Genomic DNA, 17808 nt, shown 5'->3' on the forward strand with positions numbered 1-17808 from the left:
TTTTCATGGTCCTGCAACCTGTGCAACTTTCTGGTTTTGTCTCCGATTGCGGAACAGGAGGTGGAGGTTTGGATGAATCAAAAATCCCTGTTCAGTAGTCAGCATTTGGTCACATTAGCTAGCCGCATCGACCGCCGCCGCATCGACCGGCGAGTCCCCCTGAGGTGCTCTCTCCGTGCAGCACAGGGTCCTCCTCTGCTGTGAGCTGATGCATCATGGACGCCCATTCACAGTGGAAACACGTGCAGCCGGGGGGGCACAGGACCAGCCCCTCCCTCAACAAGGCGTGTTGCAGCAGAACATGTATGTGCATGAAAAGTGCTGCATGCCAGCGGCCTGCAGACGTGATGCAGCGCTGGCATGCATGCATGCAGACCTCTGATCCTGCTCGGTAGCAGCTAGCTGTTTTCTGAGGAAATGACTTTATCGTCACAGGGACATCCAAACCCCCACAGTAGGTAATTCCAGTGTCTCACTCTGCCCCTCCCTCATTGAACTGCTTTCAAAGTTCTTACATGCCTGAAAAGTTTCCTTCCTCAGAGGAAGGAAGTGCATGAGTGTGTTCAGTCCGGACCTGCTCTGGCAGCGGCTCCGGCATGTTTGACCCCAGGCAGCAGAGGTCGGCCCCCAGTGGGGGTTTCTGTGGGTCCTCCCAGCAGGCGCCATTGTCGTTCTGGGGGGGAGCCGCTCTGGGTGGAGGCAGACGTTTCTGCTCTCAGTCCTGTCAGACTTTCTGGGTCATTCTGTTTCTTCCTGGCTCTGCTGATTCAGTCATTTTAGAAACTGGTGACTCTGGAGGTTTTTGTCAGAAATTCTTGTCAATACTGTTGACTTTACAGAAAATCATATTTGCATTTGAAAAAATGTACGAATGAATATTTTATTGCAATGGCCAAAGTGTGGATTGTAGATAAATAAAACTATGAGGATCCAGTTTAAATATGAAACTTTGTGCCAGTTTGAATGTAATTTTAAAGTTGTCTGAATTTCAAATTGGACTTGATGGAAGATAGAATTCTAAATGTGTTACCATTTAGAGCAACACTAGCACTAAAGCTTTGATGTGGAAGCCAAACACTGGGGAGGACATGAGTGTAATTAGAGACAGCAGCCGATGTTAGTCCTGCTGCTGCTGTAATTTGAAAGAGCCTGAAGATTTGGCAGAAGGAGTCTCTTGTTGGAAGATGACAGGAAGGAGGTTCAGCAGCGCTTCACTTCCTTCCTTCCTTCCTTCTGTCTGAGGAGCTCCTCTCCTCTTTGTGTCTAGTGCCAGTGTTGTGTTTTTTTAGGTTGGCATCAGCAGATCTCTGGGTAATCTTGAGGTCAGAATCTATTCACCCTCAGGGTTCCGCTACTTCTCTGACGGACAGTCTGATCTATGTGAGGAGACGGCGCCCCCTGTCTGCTGCACCTGCAGGCGGCGCTCTGCCTCTCCTCATTCCTCATGTCTGTTGCATGCTTCACCCGTCTGCCAGCACAGGTTTGGCGCCTCTTTTTAAACTCGGTCTCTGCAGCAGATGGAGAGTGTCGCCTTTCATTCAGATGTTTTCTGCGTAGCGTGCAGCCTTCCTGAACATCTTGATAAGGGGGATTGATTCTACAGAAGAAACCTTTACTGAGTGCTTTTGAGCGGTCTGTGAGTGAAAGGGCTGACATGTGGACTGACTGAGTGGATGTGCAGATGGTCTGGGCTTTATGGGAATAAAGAGCTCAGGGTCAAAGTTGTTTAGGCTCACGGCTGAGTACAGAACGATACCTGCAGGGAAAAGGAAGACGAACCTTCTGGTGTTTTTCTTCCCTCTGATTCTGATCTTTCTTTAAATGTCACACATCCTGTTCTTCATTCAACGAGGTGTTACTTCCTGTTTTGATCGTTTTTAAGGCGAGGGGTTTGAACGGCGCAGGAGTTCATTTCTTCTGAGGAACTGGGTCAGACAGGCGGACTGTGGTCTGATCCAGGAACCGTTTCTGTTCACGTGTTTACCAACTCTGGTACAGTTTACTTTAGTGTTGATGCCGTTTGGACCAAAGCAGACATTATTGAGGAGGTGTAGGTGATGATCAGTATTTCATGGTAGAGGGGACGCTGTTTTCTTCTTCATGTTTGTTTATGGGGAAATACTGCCACCAAGGGAGCAGTTGTTGCTACTGCAGCCTTTGTTTGGTCTGCTTCACTCTGGGATCCTCTCCTGTGGGAAATCAAACCAGACCAGATGGTGTGTGTGCTTTAGCAGCATTCTTGGCCGTTTGAACCGAGTCCTCAGGACTTGTGGTATGAAAGCTGCCTGAGACTGCTGGGATGTTCGTGGAGCCTAAAAACAATGTTAAAAAGCTTCCAGGCTTTGTTTCATGAGCTCAGTTAACCCAGGACTTTGTTTCACACCGAAGCAGCTTAGAGCTCTTCTGTCCTCCTGAAAACACCTCAGGACTTGGTGTGTCCGGATCTGCGTCTCAGGCTTTAAGGCAGTGACGTTTGTGTCTCTGCCATGGATGCCCAGCTGCTGACTCTTCAGGCTCTAAACCTGGCCCTCTGTTTTCCAGGTCTTTAAAGGTGAATTTCAGCTCCCAGATTTCCTAAAAGAGCAGTCACAGGTACAGTAACACTTCTGCCTGTTACCAAGCCTTCTCTTCCGCCTCCTCTTCCAGATTGAGCCTTTTTCTGGTGTGTGTTTTCAGTTCACGCTCGGTTGAAGTTCCAGATTTCCATCTGCTCTTTAGTTCTTCATCTCCTATTTTTCTCTTGAGTTTTCTGGCCATCTCGTGCAGCCTGTTGATGTTTTCAGTTTTGGGCTCATATTTTTCTGTTGATTCTGGGTAGGGGTCTCATGCTGGCTCCAGTGCTCTTCTGCCCCCTGCTGGTAGCCTGATGAATCTGCATCTCTTCATCATCACTGTTCCTGCCGCTGAATGTTGTGACTCAGCGGTTTGTCTCTGAATGCTAACACGTCTCTTGGTCCACACAGATCCAGAAGTCTGCAGAGAAGTCCAGCCCCAGTTAGGACCAGACGGGGCGCCACCGCCGCCATACCGAGGTACAGCTTGAACCCCCACACACTAAAGTGAGCCTGAATCCTGAAGAGTGACAATGTGATGAACCAGAACTGTGGGTCATGCTGATGTTGGGTTTGGAGAGGATGTGCAGAACAGCAGCCCACTAGAATGAAAACATCTTTTGGATCAGACTGTGTCCAGGGAGGAAAATCTACTGACTGGCTGCATGAGAAACAGCTCCTTATGCAATTTTATATGCAGAGTGTGTATCTAAAAAAAACCTTAAATGCATTTATGAAAAGAGGAACTAAATCAAGTCATTCTTATATGTGATTAGAAAACTACTAGAAAAACATTAAGGCGTTGCCTTGTCCTTGCTCCGTGTTCAAACTCGGTTTTGATTTGCTAAACCATTCTGTCTCCGTTAAGCTTTTGAACCAATCAGAGCCTTTGGTTGTTTTCTCTCTGCGTAAGGCGTCGCCCAAAGGATGAAGGGAGAAGGTAAACGATTAAATGAATCCTGCAGCTGAACGGATTTGAAAGAAAAAAAGGGGTTTTACATCAATCAAATGTAAATGATTCTCTAACTTCACTGAATAATTTCTTGAAAATACATTTACAAACTCATGTGTTATTTAATAAACAGTAAATGCTGTCTAAAATGTGGAATAAAGAACCACTTGACCATAGTATGGTTTGGATTTGAAAATAATTGTTGAATCCAAAATGGAATCAACTTCATATGTCATTTGAATCCCTAAACATCTATATCATTGTTTAAACCCTCCATAGCTGTGAATGTGGTCATGTTGAAGTAGAGAAACTGCAGCAGATGGTCATTTTAAGGTGTTGAGATGTTTGGGGCTTTCACCCTTCTCTATCAGGTTTGCCTGCATCTGTGAAAGCAGTTAGTTTCACATTTAAATTTAATCTCTAACCAAAGAAGAAGCTGAAGAAGCTTCATTTCCTCTCGCTGGTTTCTGAGACAGAGTCCTCATTCCAGTTGGATGTAGTGTTACAGCATCAGGAAGAGGGATGCCAGGCAGCTGAGGGCAGAGAAGGTCCTGCTAGCAGATTTTCCTCAAACAGCTAAAATGCAACATCAAAGAAAATGGTTTTATGTTGCAAATGTTCCTCTTCTTTCAAGGATAGTGTCTTCCACACAAGTTAGGATTGGATGGGTTCAGCAGATGTGAACTGGTCTCATAACCTGGATCCTCTCTACTCTTTGACTTGTTCACAGGTCTGCTCTGTGGTTTGGTAAATAAAATGCCTCTCTGAGGGACCACGGTTACAGAAATGGCATAGATAGCTGCTCTTTAGTGCCCCCTGCTGGAAACTGTCACTAACTGCACTTCCATTCAATTCAATTTTATTTGTATAGCCCACAATTATTTGTAAAGTAAACATACAATCATAACGATAAATAAATGCATAGAATTCAATAGGAGAATACTAAACTTTAACTAAACAGACTTAACTAAACTGGGCATCTGGAAAGAGGGACAGTCCATGAGTCACTGCACCAAACGGAGGCATGGAGAACTAAATGATGAATAATGATCAAGAATAGAGAAAAGAGGAAGGGTAGAAGTAAAAAAGGAAAGAGGACAGAACCCCAGTGCACCATAGTTACCCCAGCTTCAACTTCTAGCAGCCTTTTAAAACAAATAGTTATTATTACGTTTATTTTAAACAAATTAACATTAAGTTAAATAATCTCTGAATACTAACTAGTCTGACAATAAGCCTGTCCAAAGAGGAATGTTTTCAGTCTAACTTTGAATGTAGAAACTGAGTCGGCCTCTCTTACGTGAGCTGGGAGTTTATTCCATAAGACAGGGACTAAAAACTGCACTGTTCTGTCAGATCCAGCTGACCCGCAGAGGCACTTTGTTATGCACTTGAGCATGTTGTTGTGTTCCCACAGGACTGAGTGGAACAGAGGATTCTGGGTCTCACGAGGCGGGATTGGCCCTCACCCTCCTCTTCCTCCTCATCGCCTTTAGGAGAGCCGTCAGCCTTCAATGTTGTACCTTAAAGAGAACACGCCTCTCAGCACCACTGAATGTCTGCCGATCATCACATCTGTGTCTCATCGCACCCATCGATTCGTAGGAATGACTTTTAGAGACAAATTGTTACTCTTGTAAGAAAGTACAGAATCTGAAATCAGCCCAAGTATTTATGAATGAGAAATTAGCCTTTGAACAGATGCAATACCTATTTTAATGTTTGTTTTTTTCATGCCTTTTGTATTGTGCAATGTCATGGGTACTGATGAGTTTGATGTAACAACAGTGATGAACAAAGATTTAAAAAAAAAAAAAAACAGTTTTGTCTGATTTGTTGTTTCTGAAAAACACCGACTGGTCAAAGAACATCAGGGTCACGTATGTTTAACCCTTGTTCTATCCTAGGCACTTTAACACTGGGAGTTGGGTCATCTAGACCCACTAGACAGTGCCCTTTGTCATGGTAGGGAGAACACGTCAAGGGTCATCTTGACCCCATATGACAGCACAAGGGTTAAACAGAATGAGAACAGAGCGCTGGTTTGTAAAAGCCCTTCACTTCAGTCAGATACTGGTTACACAACAGTTTTATTACTGTTACAAACCACACATTCCATAGCAACAATACAGACATCTGCCACTTTATTAGGTCCACCTTGCTAGTACATTTTCCTACAGAATGACCTTAATCCTTGGTGGCATAGATCCAACAAGGTACTGGAAACGTTCCTCAGAGAGTTTGGTCCGTATTGACATGACAGCATCAAGCACTTCCTTCAGGTTTGTCGGCTGCTCACCCATGATGCCAATCTCCCATTCCACCACATCCCAAAGGTGATCTATTGGGTTGAGATCTGGTAACTGTGGAGACTATTTGAGTCCAGTTAACTTGCTGTCATGTTCTAGAAACCGGTTTGAGTTGATTCCAGCTTTATGACATGGCGCCTTATCCTGCTGGAAGTAGCCATCAGAAGATGGTAAACTGTGGTCATAAGGGATGGACATGGTCAGCAACAATACTCAGGTAAGCTGTGGCGTTGGATCCATGCTCATTTGGTACTAAGGGGCCCAAAGTGTGCCAAGAAAATATCCCCCACACCATGACATCACCACCACCAGCCTGAACCATTAATACAAGGCAGGATGAATCCATGCTTTCATGTTGTTGATGTCACATTTTGACCCCACCATCTGAATGTGGCAGCAGAAATCGATATTCTTCAGACCAGACAATGTTTTTCTAATCTTCTATTGTCCAGTTTTGGTAAGTCTATGAGAATTGTAGCCTTAGTTTCCTGTTCTTAGTTGACAGTAGTGACACCTAGTGTGGTCTTCTGCTGCTGTAAACTAGACGTCTTATGAGAACTCCATGTGGCCTTAACCCTTGTGCTGTTTTAGATGACCCCACCCTTCCATTGACGTGTTCTCCCTACCATGACAAAGGTGGATAAAGGTGGAAAGATTTCATGTAATCCATGGACACCAGTGAAGATCACAAATCATTGAAGAAAAAAGGTTCAGAGCACTGTCAAGTGGGTCTAGATGACCCAACTCCCAACGTTAAAGTGTCTAGGATAGCACAAGGGTTAATGATGGAGCCCTAAGCCACAATCCTGACCCTGTATGTGGCTTTTTGGCCACAAAGCGAAAAAACACACAGGTCCTGTTTCCTTTCATTAGAACATTGTGATCAGGCTCCTCTGTCAGGAGGAGAACATGAGGAACCAGAACTTTCCTGCATGAGGTCCGGGGAGAGCCGGTGGGTGGACGGATGGAGGCGTGTTCCAGGCAGGACATTCAAAGTGCATTCAAACCTGCAGAGAACGTTTGGTGAAAGCATGAATCACATGTTCCCGCTCGCACTAACTTCAAAGGTGAAGAGACTGAACTGCTCTGCGGTCAAACCAATCTGAGGATGTGGCTGACACAGTTCTCTCCTCCACGCGTTTCATCTCAATCATCTGACATCCATTTGCTTTAAGGTGGTCTTACCATTGCTTTTGGAGGGAGCTCCTTTCCTGGAAATCTTTTTCTTTTTGCCCTGCAAACACACATCAGACGTTCTTTGCTGACTTTGTGATAAACGTGCTTCTGTGCAGCTGCAGCGCCGCCATGACCTGTGTTCATACATAATTGTCTGAGCTGGACCAGTCGGGATGCTGCTGCGCATGGAGCCGCTTCTCCACCTCAGCCTGGTTGAAGTACTTGGCTTTCTGCTCCTCTGACAGCAGGCTCCACTGTGGATCGACAACACACGTTCAGTACACTGGCACAACCACACACAGCTGCACAACTGTCCTGGTATGCATGAGCGACAGTAAAGCAGGCAGGTCTATCCCAGGCTTTCTGCTCCTGGAAAGCATAAACCCGTCTCAACACTGAAGGCTGGAGGTGGGCGTGGCTAACATACAGGTGCACTTACCTTCTCTCCCAGGAGCTTATTAACAGCTGAACTGTTGCTCTTCAGTTCCGGCGGCACGGTTGCTCTCTGCTCCTTTAGGAACAGCATGAAGGCGTTGGGCGGCTTCTTGATATAAGGCTGACTTTTAAACTGCTGATCTTTGTGCCTTTTTGTCCTTCAGATAAAAACACAAAATCACACAAGTATCCAGGAGGAGCTTTGCTGCTGTTTTTACTGAGAGTTACGCAGTCAAAGCCAAGTATTCATGCTGACACTCAGACCAAAGCGTTGTAATCGTGAAGCAGATGGACATACCTGTAGCTGCTGGTGTTCAGAAGAGGAGCAGCAGGACTGGGAGGCAGATAAAGGCTTTTAAAAATCACTTGACCATTACTGCAAAGTTAAAGAGAAAAAAATAACTATTAGTAGATGTGCTCTCTTTGTGCACTGTAAACCCGAACGTTCAAAGTAATTAAATATAATGAGTAGCTAATACTCAAAGTTTTCAAAAAAGCTCTTCTAACTCAATCATATAAAGTTTGTTTAACACATCCCCTGTTTTGAGTATATGTAACTAATAATTTTTAATTTAAAATAAAATATGTTTAAATTAAGTAAATTAAACTTAAAACATAATTAAAGTGTAATATGTAGATTTAAGTATTGCATCCTGGATTTTTTATCTCTCTTGTTTCAGGTGGATTAAACAATTCCTTGCCCCGCATGCTCTCAAATTTTTATTTTCATTTTTCTAAATATTGTAGCAACATCCAGCCCCGCCTTCAGCCCCTAAGACTCATGGGAAGTGGGAAATCTTGGTGTGAAAACCATGAGTGAGAGGGCTGGAAGCAGAAGTGAGATCCATGCTGTTTGTGTGTTCAAATAAATGGAAGAAGTAGGCAGACGCGAAGGCTCCTTTGTACAACAAAAGATATTGTTTAACAATATAATTCTTGTAAGAGTAAAATTTACATATGAATTTAAACGTTTATTCCTTTTTTAAATTCATAAATATAGAGAAAAGTACTTTCATTAGTTTTATTTAGGCATTGCACAGAAAGGAGTGAGTCATTAATATTGTTAGGCAGGTGTTTACAACATTTTGCTGTACAATCTAAAAAGAGGTTTTGGGCTGTAGTTGGAAAGATTAACTTTTTTCCATTGTTCTATCTTAATTATTTGGTTTGGTGAAAATAAATCATTTTTTTGAGTTCATTCAACTTAAAAATGACACGTAGTTGTCTGATGTAGTTATTTTTACTTTCAATCAACTTAATTGAATTAAGTTGGTGTAACTTTTGTGTAAATGCACCATGATGTCATAACGTAAGGCAGCGCAAGGAATTATGGGATACCATTCTCTTTGCCAAACTGGGCAGATTGGGGTTTAAGTGTGCGTTTTTGTCCATGGTTTTTGTTGTGTAGCTGTTTTACTCTGTCTGAACTAGTAAATTAAACTGTTATTTTTATTTCTTTCTGCACCATAAGTTAGAGTTTGGTAGACGATGATGACCAACCCCGTAGAGCACAAAACATGGTATGTCCCATTATTAAAGGCAGAGTTCGCAACACCTGAGCTCCTGTCTTGAACTATGAGACATTGCTGGGTCATTCATGTCTTTGATGTGAATAGTTCAAGGTCCAAATGTGCCAATGTAAATTGTTGAAGCAAAATTTATAACATGTTTTTTCAATTAGACCAACTTATCAATTTGAGTTAAATTACCATAAAAAACTGAGTTGCATGAACTCAATTCAATTAGGTGTTACCAACTGAAGTAATTCAATTAAGTTGGATCAACTTTTTTCTTTTTAGAGTGTTTTAAGTTACCATTACTCTATTTTTTTAGGCAATCATTTGCCTAAAGAAAATAAGTTTTGAAAAACATGGGTTTGAGTTTACTGACTCAAACAAATTGATTATCCCTGTACAAGAAGGTAACTAATAAATATCGAGTTCTGTCAAGATAAAATTGTTGTTTTTCCCTATTTTTTTAAGTTATGCAAACTTATTCCTGTGGCTTTAAAACTCAAAACTGTGAGTCATTGTAACTGATGACAATTAAGTTGTCTTAATGTGTAATTGTAAGTTGTATTTAATGCCAATATTTGACTTGCACAAATTGACACTTTTAATTTAACTGTTATAAAGAAATACAAGTAGCACACAATTAAATCTTTTATGTTATGGAAAACTCAGACTTTTTAGTTAATCAACTCAAAAAAATTGTGGCAAATGATTGCCTTAATTTTTTTAAGTTCTGGTAACTTGTTCGGGTTTACAGTGTGTGTGTGTGTGCGTGTGAACTCACATAAGTCCAACAGGCTGCAGCAGGCCAACACTTTTGGGATCGCTCCTGTGGACGGGCTGGCTGACAGTCTGGAGAACAAGAAAGGGGGATCGGGTCAGATGTGGTGCTGCCTTCAGAACTATCAGAACAGATGAAGCCATTCATTTCTGATAACAGACACCTATCTCTCACTTACATGAAGCCCTGATGTCTTCTTAACATGAACAGGCCGCTGATCTGTTTAGGTTATAGTTGTAAAGCCACTACAGACAGCAGGATGAGGGAAAGAGAGCAGCTGAAACTGCTCTTGATCTATTTATGATTTATAAAAAGCAAACTTGACGGGAAAATGTGCGGTCCTTCACGCAAGCTCTGACCCAGGCGTACGCACAAAAACGGGTGAAATGAGAAATGGCGACGCCGTCGGCAGATGGAAGAAACACGTGAAAGTGAAAATGACAATACTGCCTCTCAGAAATAACATGAAGACTTCACAAAGCAAGTCTTACAATTAACAGCTACACGAACACCCGTTTAATCGATCAGCAGTGAAACAAACAAAAAAAATCAAACAAAAATTACAACAGAAATTCAAATGAACACTTATTTGGAAAAAGAAAAGTGAAATATGTTCTGCAATATTGGCATGTTGTGCAATTCATCCTCATAAATAATATAGTTAACAGAACGAAATAATGTACAAAACTGATATTCCCGTCAATGTGTCAGTCTGGCGGAGCAGATATAGGTGCAGACAGACAGACAGATGGATAGATAGAGAGAGATGCATTAATTGTCCACTGGGGAAAGTTGTTTTCATAGTAAAACATTTCTTCATAAGCTACGGAATTAAGGTATTCATGCATATGCCTTTAGTTTGTTTTATTTTTGATAAAACAATATATGGCGTATGTCTCAACCATTCAGAAAGCCACAAGAAATTACATTTGCGCTGATCAATTTCCCATTTCCACGTCGATTATTACCGACATCTGTAGCTTGTCAGATGTAATTAAATGGAGGGAAATAAAATGCCCCATCACAATGCTTAATGACGCACAATGGCTGATCTTACGCTCTTAGAAGATGTGGCAAATGGAAGAATTCAGAGTGAACGCATCTTTAGACAGCAAGGAGACTTGCTGGTAAACGAGGACGAGTGGCTTATGAGCCGGTTCCGACTTTCTCGAGCCGTCCTGTTGGACCTCTGCGGGCTTTTGGGGGTGTGTCACCCGGTGCATCTGGCGCGTCGGTGTTCCCCCTCCGCCTCAGTCACCACTCCACTTAAAAGGGATTCCCCAATTATTGCCGCCAGTCTCTCATCAGGAGGGGTCAGCTCCGGTGTCTCCCCCCCCCCCGTGGCAGACACTCTGGCGATGGAGCGCTAGAGGTTTTTCGCCTTGACTTTGATGTCCGCCCATTTCTTTTTTATTTCGGCCACGGTCCGAGGTTGTGAGGCTACAGCGTGATTTACGGCGTCTGCCACCGTTTGCCGCTCACGTGCCTTTTTGGCATTAGTAATGCCCACACTGTGCCCTCCAAACAACATTATTCTCCTCTTTTCCACCTCGCCAACGATAACTTCTACTTCACATTGAGTGAAGTTACGTTTTTTTCATTTCCTCTCCGTGTTCGCCATGATTTCCCAATCAATGAATATTCATTTGTGGGCGTTTCACGGACTATTTATGGGCAACTATGGGCGTGTCATGTAGCCGCAAAAGCTGCGCTGCATTTAGAATTGGTTGTGATTTATTAAGGGAAACATCCGTAGGATGTGCGTGCGCACGGTTTTATAACTCCGAATATTTCTGTGCGTATGCACGTCCTATGTTTCATCCGTACGCCACTTCTGACGCAAATCCTACGCAAAGTTTTATAAATGAGGCCCCTGGTTGTCTGAGTTGAATTCTGATTGCCATAGAATCCAGCCTCAAACTGGGCGGGATCGTCGTAGGAAGGCATCCAAACACTCTGAGGATGCCTTCCCGTCCACAGGAGGAACTTCCTTCTGAGGACAGAAGATCTCAATCTTTCTGGATCTGTTGTCGACTGCCAAAGCAAGTCGGCAAGTTTTGCCGAAGGAGATCTCTATTGTTGAAAATGAACGATGGAACAGCCTTTCTCCATTTTAAGACATCTTCCAAAGGTTTTGGGGTGGCAGTCAGTGAACTGGGGGTGGAGCTAATGAGGAATGCAGCGTTTTTTTGGGCGTTGAAAAGCAGGGTCTTACTGAGGAGAGAGGAGCAGGAGGAGCAGGAGGCCTGCAGGCCGTCACTGGATGGACGCTGGTCCCGGGAACGTTCTCCTGCTGCTTCTGCGGTGGACCAGCAGCCTGACAGACACAGAAGAGCTTTTAGAGAAAAAGCAGAAAACACCAGAACATCTGGATTTTACCCCCCCCCCCGTTTGGAACAGCAGCTTTGCCTCATCATGTCCAACATTCCTCTAAACTAGGATTTGGTTTTCAAACAGGAATCAAACTAACAAACATTTGAATACATGCATGTTCTTCACATGTGTATAACTGGTTGAGCTGTGATGTGATGATTTCCAGGTTATTTTTGACAAACGGGAAAAACATCTTTTGTAACTCATGGTTAAGTTTGAATGTTTCCTCCCAAACTAATAACGGTCTTCCTCCAGAAGACCAAGCGTCAGCTGTTTGGTCTTCATCTGTCACATCTGTGTGATGTCATCAAAGCCTCCCTGATCTCAGACTTCTCATGCAGAACGTTGACCTACCACACACATGACTGCTTCCACTCTCTTTAAAGGCTTCCTGTGAGGTTTCTCCACCAAAGTCTTTATCTTCAACTCCTTTCCACAAATAGCAGCTTTTTCTAACATGTTCTCAGAGTTGGAGCCACAGTGACTTCCTGTCACGTGAGAGCTGACCTCATCTTGGACGTGACCTCTGTCCCCTCTGTTCCTCTGATCTGTGTTCTCCAGCTCTGTTTCTTCGTTTGTAGCGGATGTTGTCTCCTGACTTTGGAGCTGGTGACTGCTCAGAGACTCTTCAGTCTTGGGAGTCTCCATCAAAACATCCGTCTCCTGCTTCAGATGGAGCTGCTTTGCATGGTGGCTGATGAAGACCTCTTCCCATTCCTCCTTAATGCCTGGAGGTTCTGGTTCCCTCAGCGTCCCTCTGGAGATCCTTTCTTGGCTCTTCTGCTCCTGATCTGCACTTCGATGATGCTGAGGGAGGGCTACTGACACACAAACACAAAGAGAAGATGTACGTGTTTCAATCTAACTTGCAAATGGAAGCAACATTTCTGAAGGAAATTAACCCATGTGCTATCCTAGGCACTTTAACATTAGGAGTTGGGTCATCTAGACCCACTAGACAGTGCTCTGAACCTTTTTTCTTCAATGATTGGTGATCTTCACTGGTGTCCATGGATTACATGAAATCTTTCCACCTTTATCCACCTTTGTCATGGTAGGGAGAACACGTCAATGGAAGGGTGGGGTCATCTAAGATAGCACAAGGGTTAAAATAGAACAGGAAGAGGATCAAGGAAAACCGGTGCAGAGATCTGGATCCATTCTGGGATGTCCCCATGTGACTGTGGTGAGTAGGAGGAGACAACCACAAAAATCATCATCACCCTCTGCATGGTGAGCAGCATCTTCAGCCCCCCCCCCCATAGCCACTGGAAAGGCCTTTTTGGTTGTGTTATTTATTATAGGTTGTTTTTTTTATATAGCACTACTGTTTTCTAGTCTGACATGAATGCAGGGATGTCAAACTCCAGGCCTCCTGCTGGTTTACCAGCAGTCCAGCCTCATCTGCTGCTGATTACCTGCGTCAGGTGTGTTTCAGGAGCCTCAATGGCAGGTTGGTTGAAAAACACAGAGGGGGGGGGTCGACAGGAGGTCTGGACTCTGACACCCCTGGTGTAGAGGTTTTACCTCCAGGACGGCTTGATGGTAAACTTGATTAGTTTTATGATGTTACACAGGCTGCACAATGGTACAGTGGTTAGCACTCTTCCCTCACAGCAAGAAGGTCCTGGTTCAAACCCTAGCCCACGTTCCGTGGTCTCCTCGTTCATGTGTGGGTTCTCTCTCCTTACCAGAGCAAACCTCCACCTCTCCCAATGTTCTCCTCCCTGCTCTCAAAGGTCAGGGTCCACAGAGATTCCTGTCTAACCTCATCTGAGGAAAAATGTTTCCCTCTTTTACAGCAAAGAAAAGCAATGGAAGGTTATAAAAGCCAGAGATGAAGAATTCAAGTCAAATACAATGAAAACTGGAGGTAATAAGTGTGCAATTGAACTTTGTTCAGAAAAGTGAACGTACAGATATTGTGCAGCTGAAGTTGTGGTTTCAAGCTCATTTCCAGCAGTCTGCGCCGACAACAGAGCTCCTCTTCGTACTGGATGAAGGTTTTCTCCACCTGTCTAAATATTTCTGCAGCAGCAGCAGCCAGTCGGGCGTTGATGAACTCCCTCAGAGGCTGAAGTGCAGACATCCTAAATGCAGCTGATCCACTGTTCAAACCAGAAGATCCGCCTTCTTCCATTTCCATGGCTTTGCTCCAATCAGCTTCCACTTGTCCTGAGAACCAGGGAAACGCTTGAACCAATGGCGTCGTGGTTAGGGACCATCAGCAAACGCTGTAATTCTGTAAGGCAGAAAAACAATGAAAAAGACAAAGTGACAAAGTTAAATATAGACTTAAAGTAGAGCTGGGTTTAAAAAAAGGATGAAGTCAGTCAAACACATCCTGTGAATCCATGAATGAATCCATTTTCTTCTAAAACTGCTTAGGACATTAATTAGGCAAACATATTTACAGTGTCTCATTACCTTTAGAGTATTCTACACTGTTTGTTGTATGCATTGTCCCTTAAATAAATAAATACAAATACAATTTCTATTCCATATAAAATGGAAGAATTTATCATTGAAATTTCCACCTTTGTTCAATCTAAAATCCCAAATTGCGTGAAAACAGTTTGTCACAAGCACTTAAGATATGTTAGAATTTGTGGATTTAAATAGAATTCATTCAACAATCCATCCTTTTTGTTGTGGGTCACATATTTCAACAGAATTCTTGCCAAAGTCCTTTAATAAAATAACACAGAACAAATAAGGGCCTCAAACTGGCTAATAGATTTTCTTGAAGACATGGAGTTTTGTTGGGGGAAGCACATTGCCCTAAGGTGTTCCCCCCTAAGATCAGCTCAGAAATATTCTGCCTGATCTAAGGCAAATGCCCCGTACTGACTGTTAGCGGGCGCTGCCATGACAGCTGCTCTATGACTGGATTCAGACCCGCGTCATCAAATCTTGATGCTTTTAACACAACATCTTTGAAACTTGACTAGCAAGTTTGTTCAGATAATATTCACCTGTGGCTGGTAAAATTCTGTCAGATTTATTAGGATATAACCTGGTTTGAAATATTTACAGCCAGTTATTAAGAGATTCATTAAATGTATAAATCTATTAAACAAACAGAAGTGGAATCTCTCTGGAAAACAAGCATAAAAAGGAAGACAGATCTACTTTCCTTACCCGTCAACACGAAACTAAAGGGTTTACTGATGAATGCTCCTTTAAAAAAATATGGCGCTTTTCTTTGTAAAAAGAAAGAGTTTGAGAACCCCATAACCCTTGTGCTATCTTAGATGACCCCCCCCTTACATTGACGTGTTCTCCCTACCATGACAAAGGTGGATAAAGGTGGAAAGATTTCATGTAATCCATGGACACCAGTGAAGATCACAAATCATTGAAGAAAAAAGGTTCAGAGCACTGTCTAGAGGGTCTAGATGACCCAACTCCCAATGTTAGGATAGCACAGGGGTTACATACTATAATTTAGTAAGAAAAGCAAACCTTTAGGAAGAGTCAAACGTGTTTAGCTTATTTATGTCCAAACCAGAGACGTTCAACTGACTCCTGGTTGGAATTGGAATAAATATCAGATCTACACAAAAAGTGTGAGCTAACATAAAAAAATGACAAATAAAAGAAAGAAATGATGTAAGCGTCTCTACCATTCTCTGCACAATGTTATAGCAATGGCCTGATATTTTTACATTTATACCAGAAGTCACTCATGTTCCTCACATATCAGGCAGCTCTGAAGTAGAGAAAGATTTAAAAGTCAATCTGATCATACACAATATTAAATCAATATTATGTAGGACAGTAGATTTGTGTTTTAATTCACACTGTACAATTAATGAGCTGGATTAATACCTGATCCTTCATAATGGACATGTTTTTTGAAGTTTTTGGTCATTTAAAATCCAGAAATAGACGAGTTGCAGGCGTGGAAACATGTTGACAACATGTTTACGGGACAAAAAAAGGAATAACCACACTTTGACAACTTCACAGAGAATAAACTATTTTCTTTTTCTTTCTGTCATTGCACTGGGGGAGGAAAACACACAGTCTATGTTTTATCAAAATGTGCTCTTGCATTTGTTGTGCAGGAACTTAAAGGGTAAGGAGTAATACGATAATAGTAACATCCACGTAAGCAATGTTCTCATCTAAAAGACCTGGTTAGTTGTTTTAGTCCATTCATTGCTTTTCTTTTAAGTTGCGTGGATGTAAAGACTGAAGACCTCTGCTTGAAATCCATCCAATAATGATAACATGATAACAGTCTGAGCGTTGAGCCATCATCTGTAATCAGGCTTCTGCGTCCTTCATTCAAACTTGACTATTAAAAACACAAACACAGCATTATTTTTACATATTAATGTCGAAAGTCATAAAAGAAGAACACTGACTGACAGACTTCATGTCTTAATATCAGACCTTGTCGCTGTAAACGAGCCTGAAACGTGGTTGGTTTAGTTTTGTCACGATTACTACAGAAGTTTTTATCATTTTTAAAGATCACATACATGATGAATATTAGATGAAGTAAAACAGCTGACATGTAAAAATCAATGAACAACAACTAAAACTCTTGACAATTATAATAGTGGATGAATTACGACTCTCTTTGGATCAGACGCACAGAAGAAATAATTCAAACTTTCTGATCAAAGACTTTTAAAATTAGAGGATTATTATGGAAAGCGGGGATAACGACAAACGGCGCTAACAAACTATCTCAAACTATCACATTTACAACAGTTTCTTACGAACAGACTTACTCTGGCGCTAGTCGGGGGTCCTCTATATGTTTAAGTTCATCTCTAGAATCTAAGAAAAAAGCTTTCACACATAAACCTGAGGTTTGTGGTATATACGGTCGGGTTTATACACAAAAGGACCAAAACATTAGCGACCTCTGAACCGGAAGTGGTTGGTAGTGGGTTCCGGTTCGCAATAGCTTGTGAGTGGTTGAATAAATCTGTCACTCAAAATTTCCAGCCCTGCTCGAAAAGTACACCCCCCACCGCCCCCATTTAATTTTTTTTAAATGATCATTTTAAGACATTTCGGTCGTGGCTAATTCTATAAAACAAAAAGTAATGCGAAATTATTATATTATATTATATTTTAAGGTGTGAAAAAAACTAACACTTTCAATAGCAGTTTGGTATTGAACAGTTTTTTGTTTTTACAAAGAACAGTTGCTGATTCACTGTTAAAAATGCATACAGTACTTTAAGCAAAAACAGTATGTTCAATCTCAGAGTGCCTAGCAATCAGAATCAATTGTCATTACAATTGCAAATTGTAACGAGATTTGTGCAGCTCAAGACAAACAGAGGGCATCATTGTGTAATAATGAGAGATAGGACTAGTGTAATGATATGCAGTTGTACAAGAATGCAATTAGACAAATATGCAATTTAATAATAGAACACATAAAGCCATTTGCACACAGAAGTTTAACTAAGCCAGAGTATTAAGGGCCACCATAAATCTAAATAAAATACATTTTTCACAATAAAGTCATGAAATTGTGAGATCTTCTTTCTCTTTTGGCTTTTCCCATCAGGGGTCGCCACAGCGAAACAACCTCTCTTTGAGGATGAGTTGCATGGTTAACTTGGCAATGTTTTACGCCGGATGCCCTTCCTGACGCAACCCTCTCAATTTATCCGGGCCTGGGACCGGCACAGAAGTAGAGAAGGGAATAGGGAGCATTTGAACCCTGGTTTCACGGACGGAAGGCACC

General features: G+C 42.3%; 2 protein-coding genes across 11 annotated transcripts in view; one reads left to right on the forward strand and one right to left on the reverse strand.

The window, feature by feature from the left end:
* The window catches only part of LOC101161430 (protein-tyrosine sulfotransferase 1), a 41189-nt gene extending 35862 nt beyond the window's left edge, over positions 1-5327 (forward strand). For 5 of the 8 annotated variants that reach the window (XM_011483001.3, XM_004075943.4, XM_020708499.2 and 2 more), the window contains 3 exons: positions 2542-2592; positions 2964-3032; positions 4922-5327. In XM_011483001.3, coding sequence (XP_011481303.1) covers positions 2542-2592; positions 2964-2999 — 87 coding nt within the window. In that variant the 3' untranslated portion in view covers positions 3000-3032; positions 4922-5327. Of the gene's footprint in view, positions 1-2541; positions 2593-2963; positions 3060-4921 lie in introns of all 8 variants that reach the window. The other 3 variants (XR_909917.3, XR_002291588.2, XM_011483002.3) reach the window with 3 other exon arrangements.
* A 1174-nt stretch (positions 5328-6501) lies between these two features.
* Positions 6502-16995, reverse strand: LOC101174687 (protein capicua homolog). 3 transcript variants are annotated; one of them, XM_020708505.2, is made up of 10 exons: positions 16835-16995; positions 14007-14331; positions 12597-12910; positions 11932-12033; positions 9720-9787; positions 7723-7800; positions 7429-7582; positions 7136-7243; positions 6999-7047; positions 6502-6820 (listed from the first exon to the last, which is right to left on the reverse strand). In XM_020708505.2, exons 2-10 carry the CDS (start codon positions 14233-14235, stop codon positions 6804-6806), a joined length of 1119 nt encoding a protein of 372 aa, XP_020564164.1. In that variant the 5' UTR covers positions 14236-14331; positions 16835-16995; the 3' UTR covers positions 6502-6803. The 3 variants fall into 3 exon arrangements, with proteins under 3 accessions (XP_020564164.1, XP_011481306.1, XP_020564163.1); XM_011483004.3 differs by having other exon boundaries at positions 12444-12910; positions 16835-16994; XM_020708504.2 differs by having other exon boundaries at positions 12444-12907; positions 16835-16993.
* Between the last annotated feature and the right edge of the window lie 813 nt (positions 16996-17808).

The sequence above is a fragment of the Oryzias latipes genome, chromosome 13 (genome assembly GCF_002234675.1).
Source record: "Oryzias latipes chromosome 13, ASM223467v1".
Taxonomy (NCBI): Eukaryota; Metazoa; Chordata; class Actinopteri; order Beloniformes; family Adrianichthyidae; genus Oryzias; species Oryzias latipes.